Source organism: Falco cherrug, chromosome 9, assembly GCF_023634085.1.
Source record: "Falco cherrug isolate bFalChe1 chromosome 9, bFalChe1.pri, whole genome shotgun sequence".
NCBI lineage: Eukaryota > Metazoa > Chordata > Aves > Falconiformes > Falconidae > Falco > Falco cherrug.
In genome coordinates this window covers 12,176,258-12,197,076 of record NC_073705.1, presented here as the reverse complement: position 1 = coordinate 12,197,076, position 20,819 = coordinate 12,176,258, and the positions used below count along the sequence as shown (strand labels likewise).

The 20,819-nt window shown below is 42.8% G+C and overlaps 2 protein-coding genes across 6 annotated transcripts in view; one reads left to right on the top strand and one right to left on the bottom strand.

Moving 5' to 3' along the window:
• Positions 1-18,227, bottom strand: part of PNPLA7 (patatin like phospholipase domain containing 7) — a 125,499-nt gene extending 107,272 nt beyond the window's left edge. Inside the window, exons 1-12 of one of the 5 annotated variants that reach the window (XM_055720455.1) lie at positions 17,983-18,227; positions 17,214-17,253; positions 14,593-14,658; positions 14,084-14,168; positions 13,385-13,512; positions 10,719-10,807; positions 10,202-10,342; positions 8,669-8,828; positions 7,532-7,612; positions 2,300-2,428; positions 875-955; positions 143-287 (exon numbers count right to left, since the gene is read on the bottom strand). In XM_055720455.1, coding sequence (XP_055576430.1) covers positions 143-287; positions 875-955; positions 2,300-2,428; positions 7,532-7,612; positions 8,669-8,828; positions 10,202-10,342; positions 10,719-10,807; positions 13,385-13,512; positions 14,084-14,168; positions 14,593-14,595 — 1,042 coding nt within the window. In that variant the 5' untranslated portion in view covers positions 14,596-14,658; positions 17,214-17,253; positions 17,983-18,227. The other 4 variants (XM_055720452.1, XM_055720454.1, XM_055720456.1 and 1 more) reach the window with 4 other exon arrangements.
• Positions 18,228-18,234: 7 nt separating this feature from the next.
• Positions 18,235-18,880, top strand: MRPL41 (mitochondrial ribosomal protein L41). Its single transcript, XM_005442006.4, has one exon. The coding sequence runs from the start codon at positions 18,289-18,291 to the stop codon at positions 18,694-18,696; it is 408 nt and encodes a 135-aa protein (XP_005442063.1). The 5' UTR covers positions 18,235-18,288; the 3' UTR covers positions 18,697-18,880.
• The last annotated feature ends 1,939 nt before the right edge of the window (positions 18,881-20,819 follow it).

Genomic DNA, 20,819 nt, shown 5'->3' with positions numbered 1-20,819 from the left:
AAGGACTACCCAAAGACTTCAAAGCTGAAACTGATTTAAGACAATCCTAACTGCTCTAATGAAATAAAAATCCTCCGATCGATAGCACAACAATTAAAGAGCATCACAAGGGACAGTTACCACACATCTCCAGAAATACTACCTATTTCCACTGCTTCCCCAGCTTTTTCAAACTTCTCTCCACGATCTTCCTCTGACACATTAGACACTTGTCTTTTTACTGCTTTGCTCGAACTTCCTCCAGATGTTACACTTGTCACAGAGATGAGCGGGATGGCTTGGCTCTGCTGCAAGAGGCAAGGTGAACAGGCAAACATCACCCACACACGTTAAACAGGACTGGACCACGTATTGAACCTGGCGTAGTTCTCCCAGTTGCAGTGATCTATCGAAGATTATCAAGGGTGGCCTCACAATGATATCTGCCAGCCCCCCCAGCACTCCTAGGTACATCCAGTCATGGCCCATGGACTTATGTACGTCCAGTTTGCTTAAGTATTCCCTGACCTGATCCTCCTCCATCAAGGCTACATCTGGCTTTGAACCGTTACAGGTAGAAGTGACTCAGTATCATTAACAAACGTCAGGACTGCTGAAACACACTGACGTACGCGCACAGCCACCCGTTTGAAGTTACGCACTTCTTCAAACTGTTGAAATTTAAGCTTCCCCTGCCCCCAACTCCCCAGGCATCAGCGTAGGCTAGATTTATGGGCTACAGATTTTCTAACAAGTACTTACTTCTCATGTACTGTCATTATTAAATCAATAAGTAACACTTGCTTTACAATCTTCTGAAAGAAGGAAAACCTCTCTGTGCCAAGTCACGGAGGGGCTGCATAGGAAGAGCCGATAAAATGTACCCCAAACTTACACAGTTGAAGAGCTCAGTAGTCAGACCCAGGTAGTTATGCAAAGCAAGGAACGTCACTCTCTGCAGCCTTACCATGATGATCTAGAAATGGGAAATCAAGAAGCAGTAGGAATGAGTTTTGCATTCTCCCACGCTTGTTCTTGCATTTAGTAATCTAGTACAGTTACATACCAGAGTACCTGAAGGCACTTCATAAAATACCTAAGCTGAAATTCCTTTTTAGCTGTTGATAAACTGAGGCAAAGATACATTCAAGTGATTTACCAAAAACTTCAAAATTGTTTCATGGCACAAGTTTGTTTCTGTATACAGTAATAATAAACATGCCCTGCAATAAAAGCGTTTGCTTCCATTTTCGCTCCTTCATTAAAAAAATTTATTCCAGCATGCCCCATACAGAGCCTGTGCTACTGCTCTACAAGCACTCTAAACTAGCCTAAGGCACCACTGACACCTGACCTTCCTCTGCCCTGGCAGCTTATTCCCACTCTTAATCCATCCTCTCTTTTGTATCAGCTCTCACAGAGCAAATTAAATTGGTATAATTATCTGTTCTCCTCAACCATCAGTATTAGAAGGTTCATGTGTCACACATAAATCATCCAGATACCAGAACAATTTGCAAGGACAAAAAGATTTCGAAGTGATAGTAAAACAGAAGGACAGACCAGAATGACTCATCAGGTCACGTGCACTTAATTGCCTATTATACCTGTGGGACAACGCACCACCTGGCAAACTCTCCAAACTGAAATCCTGAACACGGCAGTCCCTGCACTAGCTCCCACTTACAGGATGCACAACATACTCCCAGTGCTCACCTGAGAGCTAAGCTCCTGCAAAGCAAGGGAAGGTGAACTTACAACTAATGCAAAGCACACACAGCTCTTTCCTCAGATGCCAACAATCACTTCTCAAGGGGAAATTCATGTCAGTCTGAATTTTGTGAATTTTACAAAGCATCACCCCTTAGCAAATGGCTTCTGAGGGTACACCAGTCCTTTTTCAGAAAATGAGAGTCTTTTCCACACTCTAAGCCATTCTGAAGCCTTGCTGGTGCGTAACCATGATGCAGAGCCCATGCCAGCCCGTTCTATTCCACCGGGGCCAACAAGCTTACAGTGCAGGTCAGGCTGATTCGAGAGCCTGTCACATACAGAACCTGATTCAGTGTGCATATATATTTTTATATACACAAATTATTTATTTCTGTATGTGATTAAGGCTGAGATCATTAAGTCTAGGGCTCTAAGAGCAAGAGGAATAGCAGAACTAGACCAAATCTTGAAAAGAAGCTATACTGAACAGTTCCACACCTGCAAAAGGATGATTAGCTTGCTGAACTTCGAAACATCTTCCCTGTAACTTTGAAATGAGAGTGATTCCCCACCCATCCACCCAATTCCACTTAACAAAGCAGCCTACCTGTACCACTCTAACAAGAGTTTCAGGGTATTTCTGGAAGACATCTTGAAAGGCACTTGCTGGAAGTCGCAATATAGAGGATGGAACGGCTGCTCGGGCTGAGACTGTTTTATAAGGAGCAGGATGACCCTAATAAAGTTTCAGAGACACAAGGTTAATCCACCAATTATCTGACCCAATTCTTCCCAATCACTTCCCAAATTTCTACTTTGATATCATATATGCTTGACACGACATCATCTAACCCCAAAAAGCCTTGAACTTATGCTCCATGACCTACAGGGAGTGGAATGAGGGCAGCAGGGTCAGGTGAATTCACACCAGCAATTTCACTACCATTAAACAGAAACACAGGTAGAGAAATAAAAGCTACGAGAAGGTGCATCACGTTAAGGCAAACTGGACGGTCTGTCAACTCTGTTAGTTTTATTACAGATGAAGCCAGGCTTCAGAAGTATTTCAAATTCCAGCTATTCAAGACTGCAGAGAAAAGAGGTTTTGTTGGTTTTATTATCTGATGTCCAAGCTATTTACTGCAATAACACACACAGACTCACACAATCAGCGAAAGAATAACAAAGTTGTATAGCAATTACATACTTAATGGAATTACACAAAAACCAGGCAGACATGTTGTGTTATATGTATCTTCATATATACGTATTAAATATTCCAAATGACAAAGCCAAACAGCTGCTCTTTACTTGACATGAACTGGTTATAGACTGTCCTGAGTTCCTCAAAGAAGAGATGGGGAATTAACAAACCAATGAAAGATAAAACTGTAAGCGTGTAGAATACAAAGATTTTTGACACTGAAAGGCAAGCTTCTGGTTTAGGATTTTCCCCTTGAATCAGAACAGATTTTAACAGAAATCTACTGCTAAAAACTTGGATTAAAAAAACTCCAAAAACCCCTTCTACCTTGTTAATAAATGCTGAAAAGAATGTAAGTTATTAATTCATTTACTAACAGATAAAATATTGATTTGTCCAGCACTTCTAAGATAAAAGGAGTCATTTTGTGGTACAGAGCAGGAGCTAATGAATAAATGGTGTTTCTACTTTTAACAGTCACAGCTTCTGAAGCTTTCATTCCTCCTGAGCAGCAGAAGGCAAATTTTTCCAAACACTAAACATCCAGATGCTAAATGCTGATTACAAGTCAAAAAACTCACAAGTCTTCCAGAGCATCAGACAATTAAACAATCGCTGCAGAAGAATTTCTGCCTAAAGAACACAGTAAAAACAAACAATACATTCTGTAGAACTGTAACTGCTCTGGAAAATAAAGCTACAGCTCTGTCTGCCTGCTGGTCTGGAAGTCACGATGAAACAGATTCTAAAATTAAATTAAATTAATTGGAACCAATTTCTTAATTACACCAACTTCAGCTGACCTTCTTATAAAATCTAGGGATGATATTAATAGCTTTGATTTTCAAGTTCCTGAGGGATTTTAAATTTTAAACATTTCTTTGACCTACAGTGCAAAGCTACCAGGCATCCTCAGTTTTCCTGAGTTTCTTTTAATTAAGTAATTAACAAACACCACTTCTGTGCTTTTGCTGTACCCACAAATAAATGCAACATGCCTCCTTTACAGGCCAGTTTAAAGCCTGGCTTCAGACAAGAATTCATTTGGAATTTTCCTTGGATTCAAATGTAAAAGAAGATGCATATAGTCTGCTTTTAAGCACATACATTGCTATATTTGCTTTCAATTGTATTTCCTACCAACCTCTACACCAAGTACACAGTGACAAATAAAGGAAATTATTAAATCTTTAGACACTGGACAAAGGATAAGCAATAAGCTTAATAGCGTTCCATAGCAGATACTCAAAAAGGCAAAATAAGTACTGTATATCACATTTATATGTTCAATACCCAGTAAAGCGTTAGGGTTTTTTTCTGAACAGTGCCTGTTTGAGGATAGACAGGCCACTGCTGACAGTCTCTCAGAAAACCCATTTTAGGATAATAACGGATAGTGATGCAGCAGCCTTTTTCTCCAAAGAACAGCCCATCCCTCCAGTTTTTCAGCATATAATTTATCCTTTTCAAAATCCCTGCACAAGAGCAGCCTGCTTTTGAAAGGGCCAACCACCATGTCTAATTGGTTTGAAACATGGTAAAAGCTGTCAGGGGAACTCAAAGAGGAAATGTTCCCATAATTGTCAGTTCCCTTAAATACAATGTAATCAGCAACACATGGAGAATACCATGTTTAAATTATGCTATTTTACAATCACACACTGAGGTCACATGGAACAGCAAAGTTATAATCAGTAGTGACCTAGGGTTTTGTCAACAGAGAACTTTTTGTTCTCAACACAGGTAACTATTTACTTCTGTCTTGTTCCAAGAGCTGTGGAGTAATTCAATATTGTAGGTGACAAATGTCACAGCTAAAGCAGTAGTTGAATCCAGAATAATGAAATTCATTTGGATTTGGCCAACAAACCTGCTACAAGACACACAGGTGCCTTACACTCTCCCACCTGGAGCGGTAACTACTTTTGTACCCAAAAATTAACATACTCTCCCTATTCCTATCGTTTGGATTTTGTCTTCCTCCACGCCACACCAATGCTGCTGCAACCCAAAGCTCTTGCAGCAATCAATTGCTTCCTTATGACCTCATTTATCTTGTCCACTGCCACATCCATCTTGTCCACTGCCATTTAAACAGACCTGAGCCCTGCAGGCTCACCTTTATCCGTGTTTTTTCACTTTTTTTAATCCTCAGACTTCCATTTTTTTTCCACCCCTCAGTCACTGGCAATTGATCAATATTCCTCCCAATCTCTTCTTTTTCATTCCAACTATGCCACCTGCTCACAGTTTTCCAAACACCACCTCCACATGGAGATGGACAAAAGCAGAGTAAAACCCAAAGCGCTAACAATCAGCATCAAATGCTGTCTCCATTTGTCCCATTTAACTCTGAATGGAAGTTCACCATTCAGGAAAAAGATCTGACTGCACATACGGGTAGAGTGAGCAACAGCTTCTTGCGTGGACATCAAGAACGTTCAGTTCAGAGACTTTAATATTTGAGGCAGCAGCAAATCAGAGTCAGATTAACTACAACGCTGAATTGTTCCAAAGCACCAGGAAAGGGCTGGCATCTACTTGGCTTCAAAAGCTTCCAGTTTCGAGAAAGCAGCATTTATCTGTTTTCAGAATAAGTGAAACACAGAACACGTCTCCTGTCACAGCTGATATCTTTGTATTTAGTAGATCTAAGGGGACTTTTCCATTTGAAAAACTGGAAAATTAATTGAGAAAAAGTACCTCTTGCATGAGCTTTCTTTTAGATCCAACAACAAGAGGTCACCACTTCTTGCAGCAACCTCGATTTTCTTCCACATCTCTTGGTCAAGTAGGGGACCAGCCTGACATCACGTGTTATAAAATCAGTCAAAGGAATCACAAATTCAGCTCAGACAACTGACATCCTCTCCAAATACATTCTTTCTTGACGTCAGATCCCTGTGTTTGGTGGTACAGTGAAACCTAATGAAGGTTATGGTATCTGCAGGGAAGCTGTAAGACTCACTAAGCTGGAACACCACTGAGAAGTCTCCTCTATTTTGACCAACGCGACTTTCTCTCTCCTTGCCCATTTTCATGCTAATCCTATACCTAAAGTCAACAAGGAGCACAAGGAAGAGGAAAAACAGAAACACAACCACCAGTTCACAAAGATGGGAAACAAGGGAGAAAAGAGAAAGCTGTAAAAATAAATGAGAAACAAGTTACTTTAGCAAAAAAGTTTGCAAGGTTTTTCATTATATACTCTTATGCATGCTGAGAACTCTTTTCAACACGCTACCAATAATTTTTATTTTCTGATTTACCAGTGAGAACAGGTAAAGACAAAGAAGGAAAAAAAAAAGATATAGAATGAGAACTAAAAAAACACCAACAACCAAGACCACCAACAAAAAAAATCAACAAAAAACCCACAAGAAAACCATACCACAACACAAAATGAATGGCAACCACTCTTTAAAAAAACCCAAAACTACAAACCATTGTTTTAGAAGAAGGATTTCTCCTTGTTTATTCAAAAAGAATATAGGAAAAAAATATGATTAGTATTCATGTTCCTATACAATGGTCCTTCTCTTTAGAATACTGTCATTAAGAAAATACACTGATGGAAGTAAAAAGGCCAAAGCTATCTCTGACTCTGCTACGAATATGGATTTGACAGCAAGAACTAGACTTACACAGTCCAAATTATTCACGTGCCATTACTTTCCACAGAAGAAAGTGTGACGACCACGCTTAAAAACTGTTTATCACTTTTGATAGGCTTTATGGAAATTATATATGGAGATATATACTCGCATCTAAAAGTGGCAAAGCATATTTTACAGAATCATTAAAACCACACATAGAATAACTGTACTTTTTAATGAAAGGAGACAGGCAAGCACAAGAGAAACATGATACATAGTCAACTATGAACAACTTCCTGATTAGCTTATCTTCATTCTCTCAACTATCTAAATCCCTCAGGAAGCACTTGTAAGTCCTTTTGTATTACCAAAAAGGATGAATCCACCACCTTCAACTGAGATACTCCTAAATAGATGCACTGTGGCAATTTCAGCAAAACCATCATTTTAATTCCAACTGAAACAAAACCCATGCCACTGATTTGTGCAACAGATTTGACCAGCTAGCACTGAACTCATCTTGTCACCTGCCAAAGAGCACAACCTTCAGAGGGTCACCAGCAACGTTAACATATTAGGAAAAAATTAAATCCATCAACTGGTTTCACAGTATAATTACAGTAATAACAACTGTCAGATTCATTTTCATTAGACTAAATAAAAATAAATTCAGTAAGTAACAAATCGAACAGTGTAAAAGCCTGGACTTCTGGGCCCTAACCTGGTTCTCCTCCTGACCATTTTGTGACCTTGAGCAAACCAAACCATACCTCAGTTTTCCAGCCATAGAAGAATAATTTAAATCCTACCACTTATGAGAAGTAGCTAGTGTTACACCGTCAAGCACACACATTACACAACAAACTTACACACCACAGATCTAAGTTTACAGTTGTGAAGGCCTGGGAGGAAGAAAAGAACTGGTCAGAGACACATTTTCCATTCTGATTCTTTCCCAGCAATATCCAAAGTCTACTTCCCCAACAGGCTCCGTGACATAAAGCAGCACTGCAGAAAACCTGCACGTTCAAGAACTTACCGTGATAACATCAAGAATGCTAAGAAGGCTGTGGACGCTGTCTCCTGCCAGCACCTCCTTAACAACCACTTCTGTTCCATCCTGCAAGTGTAGGACAGAAGATTACTGCGGGCTCACAGCTGCGTATTTGGCATTTATGGAGCATTTCAGAAAGCCTAACCCGCTCTCATTCTCCAAGATACTCTTGAACAGCCCTAAAAGAAATGGTCCCCCATTATAACCTGGATGCTTGCTTCCTCTCTGCTCTGATGGAAATGTGCTAAATGAAATCACCAAAGCTTTAAACCACCATTCTAAAAGCAATAAATTAAAAGAAACTAAAAGCCAGTTTTGTCTAGGGGAAGATGTGACCTGCTTGTCATTGCTACGTAACAACCAATTAAAAAAAAAAAAAAAGCTTCCTTCACTCTGAGACAGAATTAGCTCCCTTTATCGAGGGATTACATGTCAAGAGGTAGTACAAAACAAAGAACAGCAAAATGCAAAAGTACACAGAAATCAGAAAATTTGGTATAATTCACAAATACAAAAGCCCTGCATTTTCAGCCATCACAAAACTATGCACATGTTAAAGCTAAGCTCAAACTTCAGTCAGGAAGAAGTAAAAAGAAATAATCTAAATTGTCAGAAGGGATCACAAGGGCTATCACTCAACATTTTAAGACACACATAACACAAGCCATCATTTCCTTTCCCTGTGAACCCTATAGTGAATCTGAATCTGCCACCTCCCAGGCAGACCCACTGACTACCACACTAGAGTATTATGGAGCGAAGTGTCTCTCCTGCTCTGTATACCTAACTGTTTTATATAACTAACATCTAAAAAGGAGAGTATTTCCAATGCTACCCGCCTCGCATCCTGTCCTCCCTCAATAACTATGCAACTAGAGTATGTGAGGACATTTCAGAATGCCTGATCAGCATTGTGTTTCACCCTTCTCATCTAAGACATGGGGACCACAGCTAAAACCATTGATCTTTATAAATATCATGGCCCTGAAGTAGTTGGAAGTAATCCTTTCTAAACCACTATGATTCAAATGTCGAAGTTTAATCAATGCTTAATGATTCATGCCAACCTATATGCTACGCCAACAGATTCATCCCAAGAACCCCAGATCAGTTTGTTCTTACGCTTTCTTGAATGCAAACTTCCAGCTTGCCATCCTGCACAACGTAGATGCTGTTATCCAGTTGTCCAGGACGAAAGATGTATTCACCTTCATGCAACTGCACAAAGAACATGTGCTTGCACAGTTCCAGGAAAAGAGGTTTCTCAAAGTGGCCAAGGACCCTGCAGGAAAGAAAATGCAAAGGGAAACCTAAAATTACCACCGACCTTGGAAAGTCCTTTGTGTATTAGCAAAGCCCCTGGCATGACTAGCCGGGGAACCCAGGGTCAGTTATTGCAAGGCAATCCAACAGCACGGCAGAAGGAGCACAACTCCCCAGGACAGATGTGCAAGAGTAGAGAAACACAGAAAACTGGCAATACTGAAGTTCCTTTTGGAGTAGCACGCCAAGCAAGGCTAGCAGACTCAGAAGGAAGTATATCCAGCCTTCCTCACGCAAACACCTTTTGAAGGAAAAGGAATAGAAAAAACCTGCAAGATTCACACCCTGCATGAGAAAAGGTACTCTATGGAAATTTTCCTTTTAGTACAGCTACCCTGTCCACATAATCAGAACACACGAGAAATACTGAAAACAAAGGGAAGAATTCCTGTCATCTGCGTGTACCTGCAAGTTTGGAATATTCCATCCCCTGCAGGTAACTCCTGCAACTGGACTCCTTCCATACTGAAACTGGTCAGTCACTACTCAGGCACATAGAAATAAGTGTCTTAAACCTGATCATTTCTGCGCACAGCACCAGAAGGGCCTTCCACATAGCTCCATTAACTCACATTTAACAGGATCAATCAATCAAATTCTACTGCAACATCAATTAGTCATAGGAGATCATAATTCCACAGTAGAAAGTTTAGATGACTTAAATAGCAGTTTTATTAGAGTATGTGTGACCTTCAGGACTAAATTATACCATAATTGGGAGAAAAATGAACATAAACAAATAAACTCAAAATTATAGATTGGAAGATCTCATCCTCTTTGCTGTGTCAGCATATTTAACCCCTTACTGAACAGGCAAAAAGATCACCCCTTCTCAACCTGCCAAAGAGCTGTGGGGTTTATGTTAACTTTGATTCTATTTGCAACCTTTTTAGCCAGAGAAGTAAAAGATTCTGCAGTTTAGAGAGTTGTTAATATGGTATCCAATTAACATTTACCATTTACAATGCTTTTCTGTACTAAAAAATTGTCTGATATAGTCTAAAGGGAATTTTTAAATTGCACTAACAGAAACCCATTTGTGTTAGAATAGTTTTATTATCACTACCACTGAATTTATCCCCGATTTACATCCTTTTATTTTTGATCTCTTTTTTGTATTTTTTAAATACACTCAACTATTTCCTTAATGTTTCTAGAAAATCAGAAGTCATTTATTCTTTCCTCATGCTCAGATGAATTTTCAGTCAACTGCTTAAAGATTCTTACCACATGGTGATAAAACTTAAGACCTGACACAAAACACCAAATATTGAGATCACTTGAACATCCGTCAACATCAAAATCCAAACCTATCTTTCCATTTAACATTACCTAACATTTTTAAGCATGTATAGGACTTCTGATGGCAAATGGGAATTCTTTACATCAAATTCAGTCAGATCTGCCTCTAGCAAAGAGGGAGGTGGTTCTTTTGGCTGTAGAGTTGGACATTCCTTCTTAATACGCAGAATCCTAAAAAGAAAAAACAGAAGTTAAAAAGTTCAGAAGTCTCTTTTCTCTTAAGTATGGGCTGAACACTGACACTATAGGTTGACTACAACACCAAATGCACACCATGCCAAGTTACACATTATCAATTAGATAAAACAGTAGCATTCCACATTCCCACCTTTCTTCAGCAAAACTAGAGACAGTGCCGCATGCATAAACCACTCAATTTCCCAGCAAACTTCCCAGTAAAACACTAGGCTGATGTGCAATTGGCACGACTGAAAAAAGAGCAGCTACAGAAAAGCACTATGTGGTGAGGAACCTGTCCCTAGCAAACAAAAAACTACAAAACCAGCTTCCACAGCATGAATTTACCCTGTCCCAAAAGCCCAAGTACCTTTTAGCCAAAGACAAAACTTTTGCCCGCTTCCGCATCCTTTGGCGAGGCACAGTGTTCCCAACCAGAGAGTTTGGAAGAGTTGTAACCTAGGAGGAAATAATGAAAACACAGACATTTATTCAAAACCAAAAGCAGCTCCCCACTAGTTCCAGCCCTGCAAAGGTTCCAACTCCTCGACCGAGTCAGGAGAACATGAGCAGAGTGAAGCACTCATATAAGACCTTAGAGGATTGGAAAAAACATCTACTCCAGGATCCCTTGTCTTCTAGAAAGCAAGCAGAGTATATTTTGATTTTACTAAGCAACTACTACAGCGGTAATGGATAGTAGAGGGAAAAAAACACCCTGGCTATACAACTCTCACTCAGGAACACTCAACACCAGGCAGATGAGTAACACTGAAAGCTCCAGGTCTCCTACGGCAGTCTGCGGTGCTGACAAAAATTGGTTCATTTTTGAGCTGGTGACAAACAGCACCACAGACACGCAGCAAGGCTTTTACCGGTTGTGAAGTTACCAAGTGCCACCTTCTGGAGAAACACAACAAATGCCGGACCAAGACGACACATCATTAGTTCTCCCTTTGTTTCTCAAAGACTTGAATCCCAGGAAAAAGCTTCTCTCACAAAAGAAATCTCTAATTAGTTTGGAGGGTTATTTTTTTTTTTTTTAAGTAAAATCTTGGTATTTTAAGTACAATCAGCAGCAGCTAATTTGTAATTTTCTGTATCTTATTCAGGAATAAAAGGAAAAAGCGAAGTCTAAAACCCCAAATCAAAAACCACCTGAAAAGATTTTACCATATGGAATTTAAGCATTCTTTACTGATGTGTGTTACATATAAACAGCTGCATTAAAGAACATTAAAATTACGGAATTCCTAGCAACACACGCTATTTCCTTTCATTGAGGGTTTTTTAGGCCAAATTCTACATAAAGGCTGATCTGCAACACAAAGGCAAGGCTCAGGGAGTAATCTCATCCCTCCACAGTGAAACAGAGCTCCAGAACTGAATATTAGAACCAGCACAGCATCTAATTAAGTCGAAGTATTTAAATTCACCTCAACAAGGTCAGCAGTGTGTAAGGCAGAAGGCAGCAACAGTTCACAAGAGGAAACATTCCTCAACAAGCAGTGACTAACAAAGCAAGTACTCACCTGTACCTTATTTTTCTACAGATGTTGGATTTAAGTGCCCTGGCAATATGGGTGCACACCTAGACTGGAGCAGGTTGGGGAGCACCAGACCCACACCTGGTTCTGACTCCAGAGGACAGGGAGCACTTACCGCAGTCAGTATTCAACAGCCTTTTTCCTTCACTAACCTTTTATATCTACCATCATTTGTTCAACAGGTGACTACAAGCAAGCAATAAACATTTGGAAAGGGGTCAGAGCCTGCACCTGGAAAGCGACCTCTTAGTCAGGTGTTATCAATAGCATCATATATACTAAAACATGGAGGTCCAAGAAGCTGCTACATAAATTTTGGTGCGGGAAGTGTCAGGTAAGGAAGTCCCCTCCTCAGCCTCCGGGACCTGTTCAAAACTAAATGCAAAATCTCTTCGCTGACATAGCCACTCATGACACCTCTGAATAGGCGAGTGTTCCTTTTGACCGTAATGATACAGTCCAAAAAAACAAACTCTCACATTCCGCACACACTAAGTAGCTTCAAGGGAAGCATGTATTTTGATGAGAAAGACAGGAAGATTAATCTCCTCAATTAAATGAAATCCAGGCAATCAGTGCTGAACACCCAGCATACCTACTAAGATTATCCTAATTCATTAAAGGAAACGTCTGTCTTCAGATTTCCTCAAGCCTTCTTGTTGCAAGTGACTTTTCTTCGGGATATTGCAAAAATAAAAGTAAAAAACAAAAAAACTAAAATGGAAGTACATCTAACAGGCAGCCATAGCCTTGAAGGATTTAACCAAATGACGCAGAAACAGATTCCTGACTGATGAAAATTCTCGAGGAGACCTTTGAGAATAATAGGACAGAACATCAGGACAGGAACCTGAGGGCACAGGCAGTATTCCTTTGACAATCCAAGGCAAATAAGTCAATCTCGGGATAAACCCCTCCCAAACAGTCTCTAACGAGACAGCGTGACAAGTCTTATTTGCAGTTGAGTACAAGAAAACAAGAGCTCATATGCTGAAGTGTTTAGCACTTCACAAGCAGACCGCAGAAATCTGAGTATCTGCTTTGCAGATAAGACTCACACGGGAAAGAAGGTATCAGCTCTGAATGTTATGGCACACTGGAAAATATTATCTGAAAAGGACAGCCCTGAATATAGGCACTGAGTGTCTTGAATATAATCCTAAATACTGAGAAAGACAAGATTACTATAGGCATTTAAACCATCATCAACTCCATACAGGAGTTAGATATGCGTCGATTTACTACTGCCCTCACTGTCTGCAAATAATCTTGAAAGAGGCAGGTTCAGCCAGAAAGAGAAGCTGTTGCTGTTCCATCAGCAAATCAGGCAGAGTTCCAGGAGCTCTGAAACATCCCCAAAATTCCAGTGAAATTGTATAGGTTGAAAGCCCTGGGCCAGGCTAAGCAAGTGAAAGACTGCAAGTTTTACACCACCTCCGAAACCAGATGTTGATCTTTACTTCCTTCCCACTGACCCAGATGCACTTACCTTTCTCATGATCTTCCGCCCATAGAACATCATTTTGTCTCTCTTGCGAAATCGGTACTGAGGCACATGTGGCTGAAGTTGTTCTGAAAGAGAGAAGCATGACATCAGAAACCATCTGCAGCTCCATGCTAAGGGAAAGAAAACAGTAGAAGGTTGTCAGTTTTGCTACCTCCATAACAGCTGTGGCCCCTGCCTACGAAGCAGCAAGCTCTCGTAGTCACCGTTTGGAATTTAAACCAGCACAAGACACCTCATTATCCAGCTCTGGTTAGCCAAGCCAGCCTAGGGAAGAGCTGACTTGAGGCTCTACCTAACCACCAGAGGAGATAAAAAAAGCTCTCTGAACAGATACAAGGATCAGGTTAATTTAACATTACAAAGGAAACCTCTAATTCACCCATTTCTCATTACTGTTACAGTGAAATCGCAGCAGGGTTGAAGTTGTTTGCATAATTTGCAACTGATACTAAGGCTATCGTACACTCGAGAAATAAAAACCTCCACTGTCCTGCATGTGCCAGTTATGAATTCTATGTTTAGACCTGGGTAAATGAATCAACATAAGCTCTTCATCCTTTTAGAGCTGTTTTCCTGCAAGAACCACTACCTTCACAGCAAGCATCGACCACGTATTATTACAAAAATATTGAAGATAGCAGAGAAAACTTTCTAAAATATGCATAGTTATTGAGTACTTACTAGATTGTTTCACTCTTCTGTAAATAACGAACACAACTGCTATAAGTAGTAACGCGACTGCAGCTCCAATCACAATTCCAGTCAGCTGTGAGAGGAATTTAGGCAGGAAAGAAGTTATTAACTTCTTATATTAAATGTTGAAAACCATTAAGTACTTCTTGGAGGGCTGAAGAACACTTAGCTCAGTAAGGTGTCTAAAAGTCAAGTACATTCATAAATATTTAATTTTTAATTAAAACTTCACATATGCAAGAACTTTAAACTAGGCCAGTGGCTCACTGATAAGCTCACATGCAAAATATTCAGCATTTTCTCCCTCCAAAGGTCTGTGAGCTGATCAGTTCAATGTACGTGAGATGAAATAGCAGGAATTAATTCTTGCCTCATGTACAGTCACAGCAAAGAAACACTCAGACTGTGACTTTGCAAAGTTCCTAGAACTTATGAGAAGCTACACACCATTTATGCACACACGATCTTTCACCCAGCTGATTAAAGCTATACATTACCATAGTAGTCTGTATTCGGTCTTCTACAAATTGAAGAATTCGTGTTCCACCTGCTGGTAACACAGCCTAGCACCAAAAGGAAAGCAAAATTACGTTTCCCACAACGAGCAAAGAGCCTCTAAAAAACAGCTCAGTGCCTGGTCTGGCACATACAACTCAAACTGATTATATTTTCCAACATCATTCTTCCAACTATAGCCTGCTTTGCAACATGACGACATTCAGTGGAAAAGGGCTATTAGTGGAGTTCTGCATTAGCATCAGTTCAATGCATTCTGAAACAGTCCTGAACAGGGTCAAACAGTGAGGTGATAACTTTTTTTTGACAATTCCATGTTATTCAGAGCAACAAGGATGAGAACTGGATGTAATGGACTTTATGAGACCAAGAAGATAAGTCACAAACCAGCAGATTAAATTCATCATAAAAAGAAAGTTATGCACACAGGAAAAAGCTCTAGTCTCAGGTACAATGTCCTGGGACCTGTGCTGACTAGTCAGGAAAAAAATCTGGCAGTTAAAATAGTCTCACAAATGCCAGCTCAAAACTTACCAGAATAGGGGGGAAAAGCGAACAAAATACTAGGAATAAGCAGAAAAAAACCAGAGTACGAGGACAAGTATGCCCCCCTATAAATCTTCCACCTTACAAGCACTTGAATCTTAAGTACTATATGCCGTTCCAAGTTTCAGTTTTTGCCTTTGGTTCCAGATCTGGATGACTTCTTAATTTAGCTTTGCCACCATAAGAAAAAACTAAGTGCATGCTGAGAGTCACCAAACTAGTCTCTCTCATGAAATTGATTTCAGTTTTATGGTGCAAATAATCTGGACCACTCAACTCAAACAGATCACTTGTCTTCAGTTTGTCTTCTTAGGTTGCTTTAACACAGTATACTGACAATTTATCTTCCCAACATGAGCCAAGCGAACTTTACCACTATTATTATCAAACTATTATTAGTGGGATTGTAGTGGAAAGTCAAAAGAATTTGGAAAAAAAAAAGCTGAAAATTCATTAGCAACAAATACAACACATTCTGGTAAAATACAGCAAGTTCTTGGTACAAGTCTATTGTGGTCACTTAATTTATTTCCCCTTGACAGCGTCAGGGGGACAACCAGTTCTGCTACTATCCAGGCCTGTATGATCTCAAATAACATCCAATATAGTAGTTGCCAACTGACAGTCACATTGCTGCTACACGAGAAGAAACAAATTCATGAGCAAAAGAACAAAACACACACATGTACAGACTGAGCCCTTGTGCCTCGACACAGAAAAAAAGAAAAGGGAAAAAAGTTCAGACCTTCAAGAAAAACTGAAAGGTTCTTGCAAGGTTTCTCACAGACACCAGTGACAACGTGACATTGCCCTCACACTCTCAGCAGGCAGCCCTTTTCAAGGGCTGACACTTCTTCCAGAAAAGCAGAGAAAGCAAGCAGCCAGGTTGCAACCACGCAGACACTTAAGACTTGTAAGCAGTTATTGTTACATGATGGCATCTGAGAGAGGTAGGAGGTCACCCGTTCTGCAGGTGCACCCCATCAGCCCAAGCCTGCAGGACCTCTTAGGAGGCCTGCAGCCAGCACAGAAATTCAGAGACTTGGCATGTGCCTTACACGGCCTCAAACAGTTCTCATACACAAAACACATGTGGAACAACCCTGGAAAGACCCTCGCTTCATTGAAAAATGGAGCAATAGTATGCTAAGAGCGTGAATTAGCATAAATAGCATTCAGCTGCTTTTTCCAATGATGTTGATATCTCATTAAGAAACTGAGAATTGACAGTAGTTAAGAAGAATATACAGCTAGGTAAATAATGCTCACACTCATCCAGAGTACCAAGCACAGAACAAGCAGCTCTGCTGAGAGTTTAACAACTCCATGTTGCAATCGAAGGCAAACAGTGAGACATACCTCATTCAGGGAGGGGTGGAAACTGCTTATCAGTGCTGAAAGCAAGGCTTTAACATTAAATTTTCCAAAACATTAGACTTCCTCGTACCTCCTAAGTACATGGGTCCACGTGCCTATGTTTTGTCTACAGGTACTGGGGTAAAAACCCATTTTTTTAACTGCATACAAGTGAGTTGTATGCAATTTTTTCTTCTGAGAAGGCCGTCGTGGGCTGTCTCTTTCGTTACTATAAAAAGCACCATGTGCCTTGTTGAATGAGGAGTGTTGTATTTAGATTAAGAATTCATATTTTAGATTACTTTAGATTAAGTATTTGATTAAGAACAAATGCAAGAAGACTAGCTGCCGGAGAATTTTCCAATTCCTCCATCTTTAGGCTAAAAATGAACCGTTGAAGCAAAAGGTACTTAAATTGTATTATTATGCTAACAGCTTAGAATACGAAGCAGTGTGTGAATGGTTTGCGGTTTAAAAAAAAAAAATTAAAAAGTGATAAAAACATACACTTCACAAAAAAATGGGATCAATCTTGAGATGTCTGAAAGGATAAAACTCTTACCAGGAAAGGTTCTTTCAAAGTAAAAGCACTGCATCGAAAGACATTACCCCAAAGTTATCGGATTAGGTAGAGCAGCTTCCAGGTTCTGGAAATACTAATCGGGAAATAAGTCTGTCCCAAAGTAAGAGCTGAGCATACCGTACCTCCAGGCTGGTGGCGTTGCCTTCTTCCCCCATGGCTGGAGGTACAGCAGGAGCAAAAACAAAAGAGAACACAGGGTCAGCAGATGACTGCGCTCTCTAATCCAAAGTCTTTTTACCTCCACGACGCAAAGCATATCCGGACTGCTCTTCCAGTTCACCAGAACGAGCCAATTCAAGGGGAACTATTTTTTCATTATTATTATTTTATTTTTTTACTTCATTAACCCTTGTTCCTCGTGTCCAGCTACAAAACCCAGCAACTCCTCAGGGAGAACTCCTCAGGACAGGGCTCGGCCTCGGGAGCCCCGGGACCCTCCCCACAGCCACAGGGCTGCCGCGTCCCCGGGACCCTCCCCACGGCCACGGGGCTGCGGCCGCATCCCTGGGACCCTCCCCACGTCCCCGGGAGCGCGGCCGCGTCCCCGGGCCCCGGCGGCACGCACCCAACCGTGCCTGGGGGACGCGTTCTTGAAGGAAAATAAAAATATGGGTTTATCAGCCACACGTCACGTACTGCCACGGGGACGCGCACCGGCACCGACCGCCCGGGGAAAAGCCTGGGAGCAGCGGGCGCAGCCCTGTCTGCGGGCCAGGCCCACGGCTACCGCCCGGCTCCGCTCCCCTGCTGCCGTTAAAGCAAATCGCGGACGATGGAAGCAGCCTCCGGCCCGGGCCAGGGAGCACCAGCGCCTCCCGCGCAGCTGCGCCTGCCAGCCCAGCCCCCCCCGCCGCCCACCGGCCCCGCGGCCGGGCCGGGCCCTCACCTGCCGCCGCCGCGCTCGGGGCCGCGCAGGTCATAGGTCACTCGCGGGCAGGGGGCGAAGGTCGCGGAGCGAAGCCCCCACCCGCCGCCGCCGCCGCCGTCCGCCGAGGGGGCGTGGCCGGCCCCGCCCACGCCTCGAGCTCCTCGCCGCTGATTGGCGAGGCCGTCCCCACCCCCGCGCCGAATGGCCCGCGACCTTCGCAGGGTACGATAGGCGCTGCGGGTTGGCCGGTGCGTTTCAGCCAATGGGAGCGGGCGGTATTAGCGTGTGCGGAGGTGGCTGCGCGGGAGCCGGCAGGCGGCTGCCATGGGGCTGCTGACCGAGCTGGCCCGCGGGCTGGTGCGGGGCGCCGACCGCATGTCCCCGTTCACCAGCAAGCGCGGCCCCCGGAGCTACAACAAGGGCCGGGGGGCCAAGAAGTTGGGCGTGTGCACCGCCAACAGGAAGTTCATCCTCATCAAGCAGATGGTGCCCGAGTTCATCGTCCCCGACCTGACGGGCTTCAAGCTCAAGGCCTACGTCTCGTACCGCGCCCCCGCGGGCTCCGAGCCGCCCATGACGGCCAAGCAGCTCTTCACCGAGGTGGTGGCTCCCCACATCGAGAAGGACGTGAAGGCGGGCACGTTCGACCCCAACAACCTGGAGAAGTACGGCTTCGAGCCGACGCAGGAGGGCAAGCTCTTCCAGCTCTTCCCCAAGAACTACGTGCGGTAGGGAGCGAGCGGCGGGACCTCCCCATGGCCCGGGCATGAGGCACGGCCCGCACCAGCTGCTCTGCAAAGCTTGGGAATTGGAGGATTAAACTGCGTTGGATAAAGAATGCCCGTGTACTGTGTGAGCGTCCAGTCTTGATGGAGACTGACTGTCTGTCACTGGCCATTAAAAGCAACTCCTTCCACTTTGTCTTTCTGCAATGTCTGATTTAAATAGCTGCGGGGAAATTGGTGCTTAATTTCCCATCCATGACTGAGGAAGGTGTCACTGCATCTTGCACCATGCATGTAGTTGTTGGGTAAGCGTGTGGGTGTCCTGCTCTCAGACTAAGAGCTGATTGACCGGGCACTGACGATTAGCAGGAGGGAGTTTCTCTCCGGGTTACAGAAACATTGTAATTCCTTCCTTCTGGGAAGGAATTCCTGGCTTCTGGGAACAGAAGAGGGCATGCCTTATCTCCCTGGAAGAGCCTGGAGTTTCTGGCTGTGGAGAGCAGGCCGCTGCAAGCTGGGCAGCATAGCCAGTCCAACTGCTGCCACTGCTTGTGCCAAGCAGCTGTTGTAGCCAAAGCAGGAACGGGTTGCTGGCTCTCCCCCCAGCTCCAGTGAAGTGTTCCCCTAAACCAGGAGTGAGTCCTCCAACAGGCAGAATCAAGTCCGTACCCAAAACTCACTGCAAAAAATGCTGCAATTTTTCCATACTTTCCCAAGCCTTAGCACTACTCTTTTAAGAATAATTCACAATAGTTAGTAGGTACATTTGATGTCTGTTCTTTAGTGCAACTGTTTGAAGTTACAAGCTAACTGTTTAAATTTGAAATGTCTCAAGAATTGTTATTTTTAGACATGCATTCCTAGAAGAGCAGTGTCTTGCTGTTCATCAAATTAAATGGACACCAGTGACAGACAGTTGTGTGCAAATGTCTAAAGTAGAAACTCCTAAATACCAAGTGTTTTAAGTGGCTGGAAAAAACATGTTTTCTGTGATGTACAAGTACTATAGTTTTTGATAAAAATCATTCTTGTGTGAAACAGCTCTGTGTCTGAAGTGCTTAGGCCTCCCAGCAGGTACTCGGGGGTTTCCATGAGGTTTTCTAAACACAAAGTGCTGCAAAGCCTAAGAATTGGAGAATTACATTGCAATGAAAATGTTCACTTCTGGAGAAAGGAAGCACGTGTACTGTGTGGTCTGTGAGCACCCAGTCTGTAATGAAGACTGACAGATGAGTCCTTAGAAGTGTTGTTTAAAAACCCACGGATTTTCAGGGCTGGATGGGGCTGTGCTGGTGGGGAGGGGATGCTGCACTGGCTTATGCTGCTTAGCGCTGCAGCCCTAATAACCACAAACGCGGGAGAAGTTGTTGCCACACCAGCACAGAGGGTGCAGGAATTGCATCCACAGTTGGGGTGAGGGAAGGCATAGTTCTTCTAATCAATTAAGCCTGAGCAGCATTTTTCACTTAACATCTAAGCTCATCAGGATAACGCACCTTCTACACAAGCGGTGGTTTTCTGCCTCCAGCTTTGCATGCTGCTGCTGTCAGCAGAGGTGGCACTTTGCCCCTTCCCTTCAGAGCCATTACCTTCTCAGGCTGCACCTCACACTTTCTAGAAAGGACAACTGTTTGCAGCTGGCTGGGGTGGCGTGGAGGCTAGGTGAGCGCAGGGCTGGAGAGCAGGAGATCTTGTACCCTTGGATGCTCACACCAGCTCGGCCTTGAACAAGTCTCTCGCCTTACCTTCCCTACGTGAAAGCAGATTAGAACAAGACACCAATTTCTCAGGGCAAAGCAAGACTAGCATAACACATAAATCAAGTGCCCCAGTCCGGTCACAGTTCATGACACCACTCCAGCTTTGCTAACCTCAGACTGTTTCCTCTTACATGGCAATAAAATGGCATTACAACCTTTTAAGACAAGACTCATCGTCAAAAGCCATGTCACTACAGGGATACACCCTCGTGTTCTCACTGAGGCGTAAGGAAACTGGATTGTCTGCTCTGACACATTCACCACCACGCACCCTCAAAAGAGATGAAGCCCTGACAGAGCAAGGTGGGAAGTCCTCCCAGGGGCTGACTGCGAAGGACTCTTTAAAATCAAAACGACCAAGAAGGATAAA

What these genes read in the sequence shown, in the direction of transcription:
- MRPL41 (XM_005442006.4), top strand. Translation starts at nt 18,289, where the DNA reads ATGGGGCTGCTGACCGAGCTGGCCCGCGGGCTGGTGCGGGGCGCCGAC.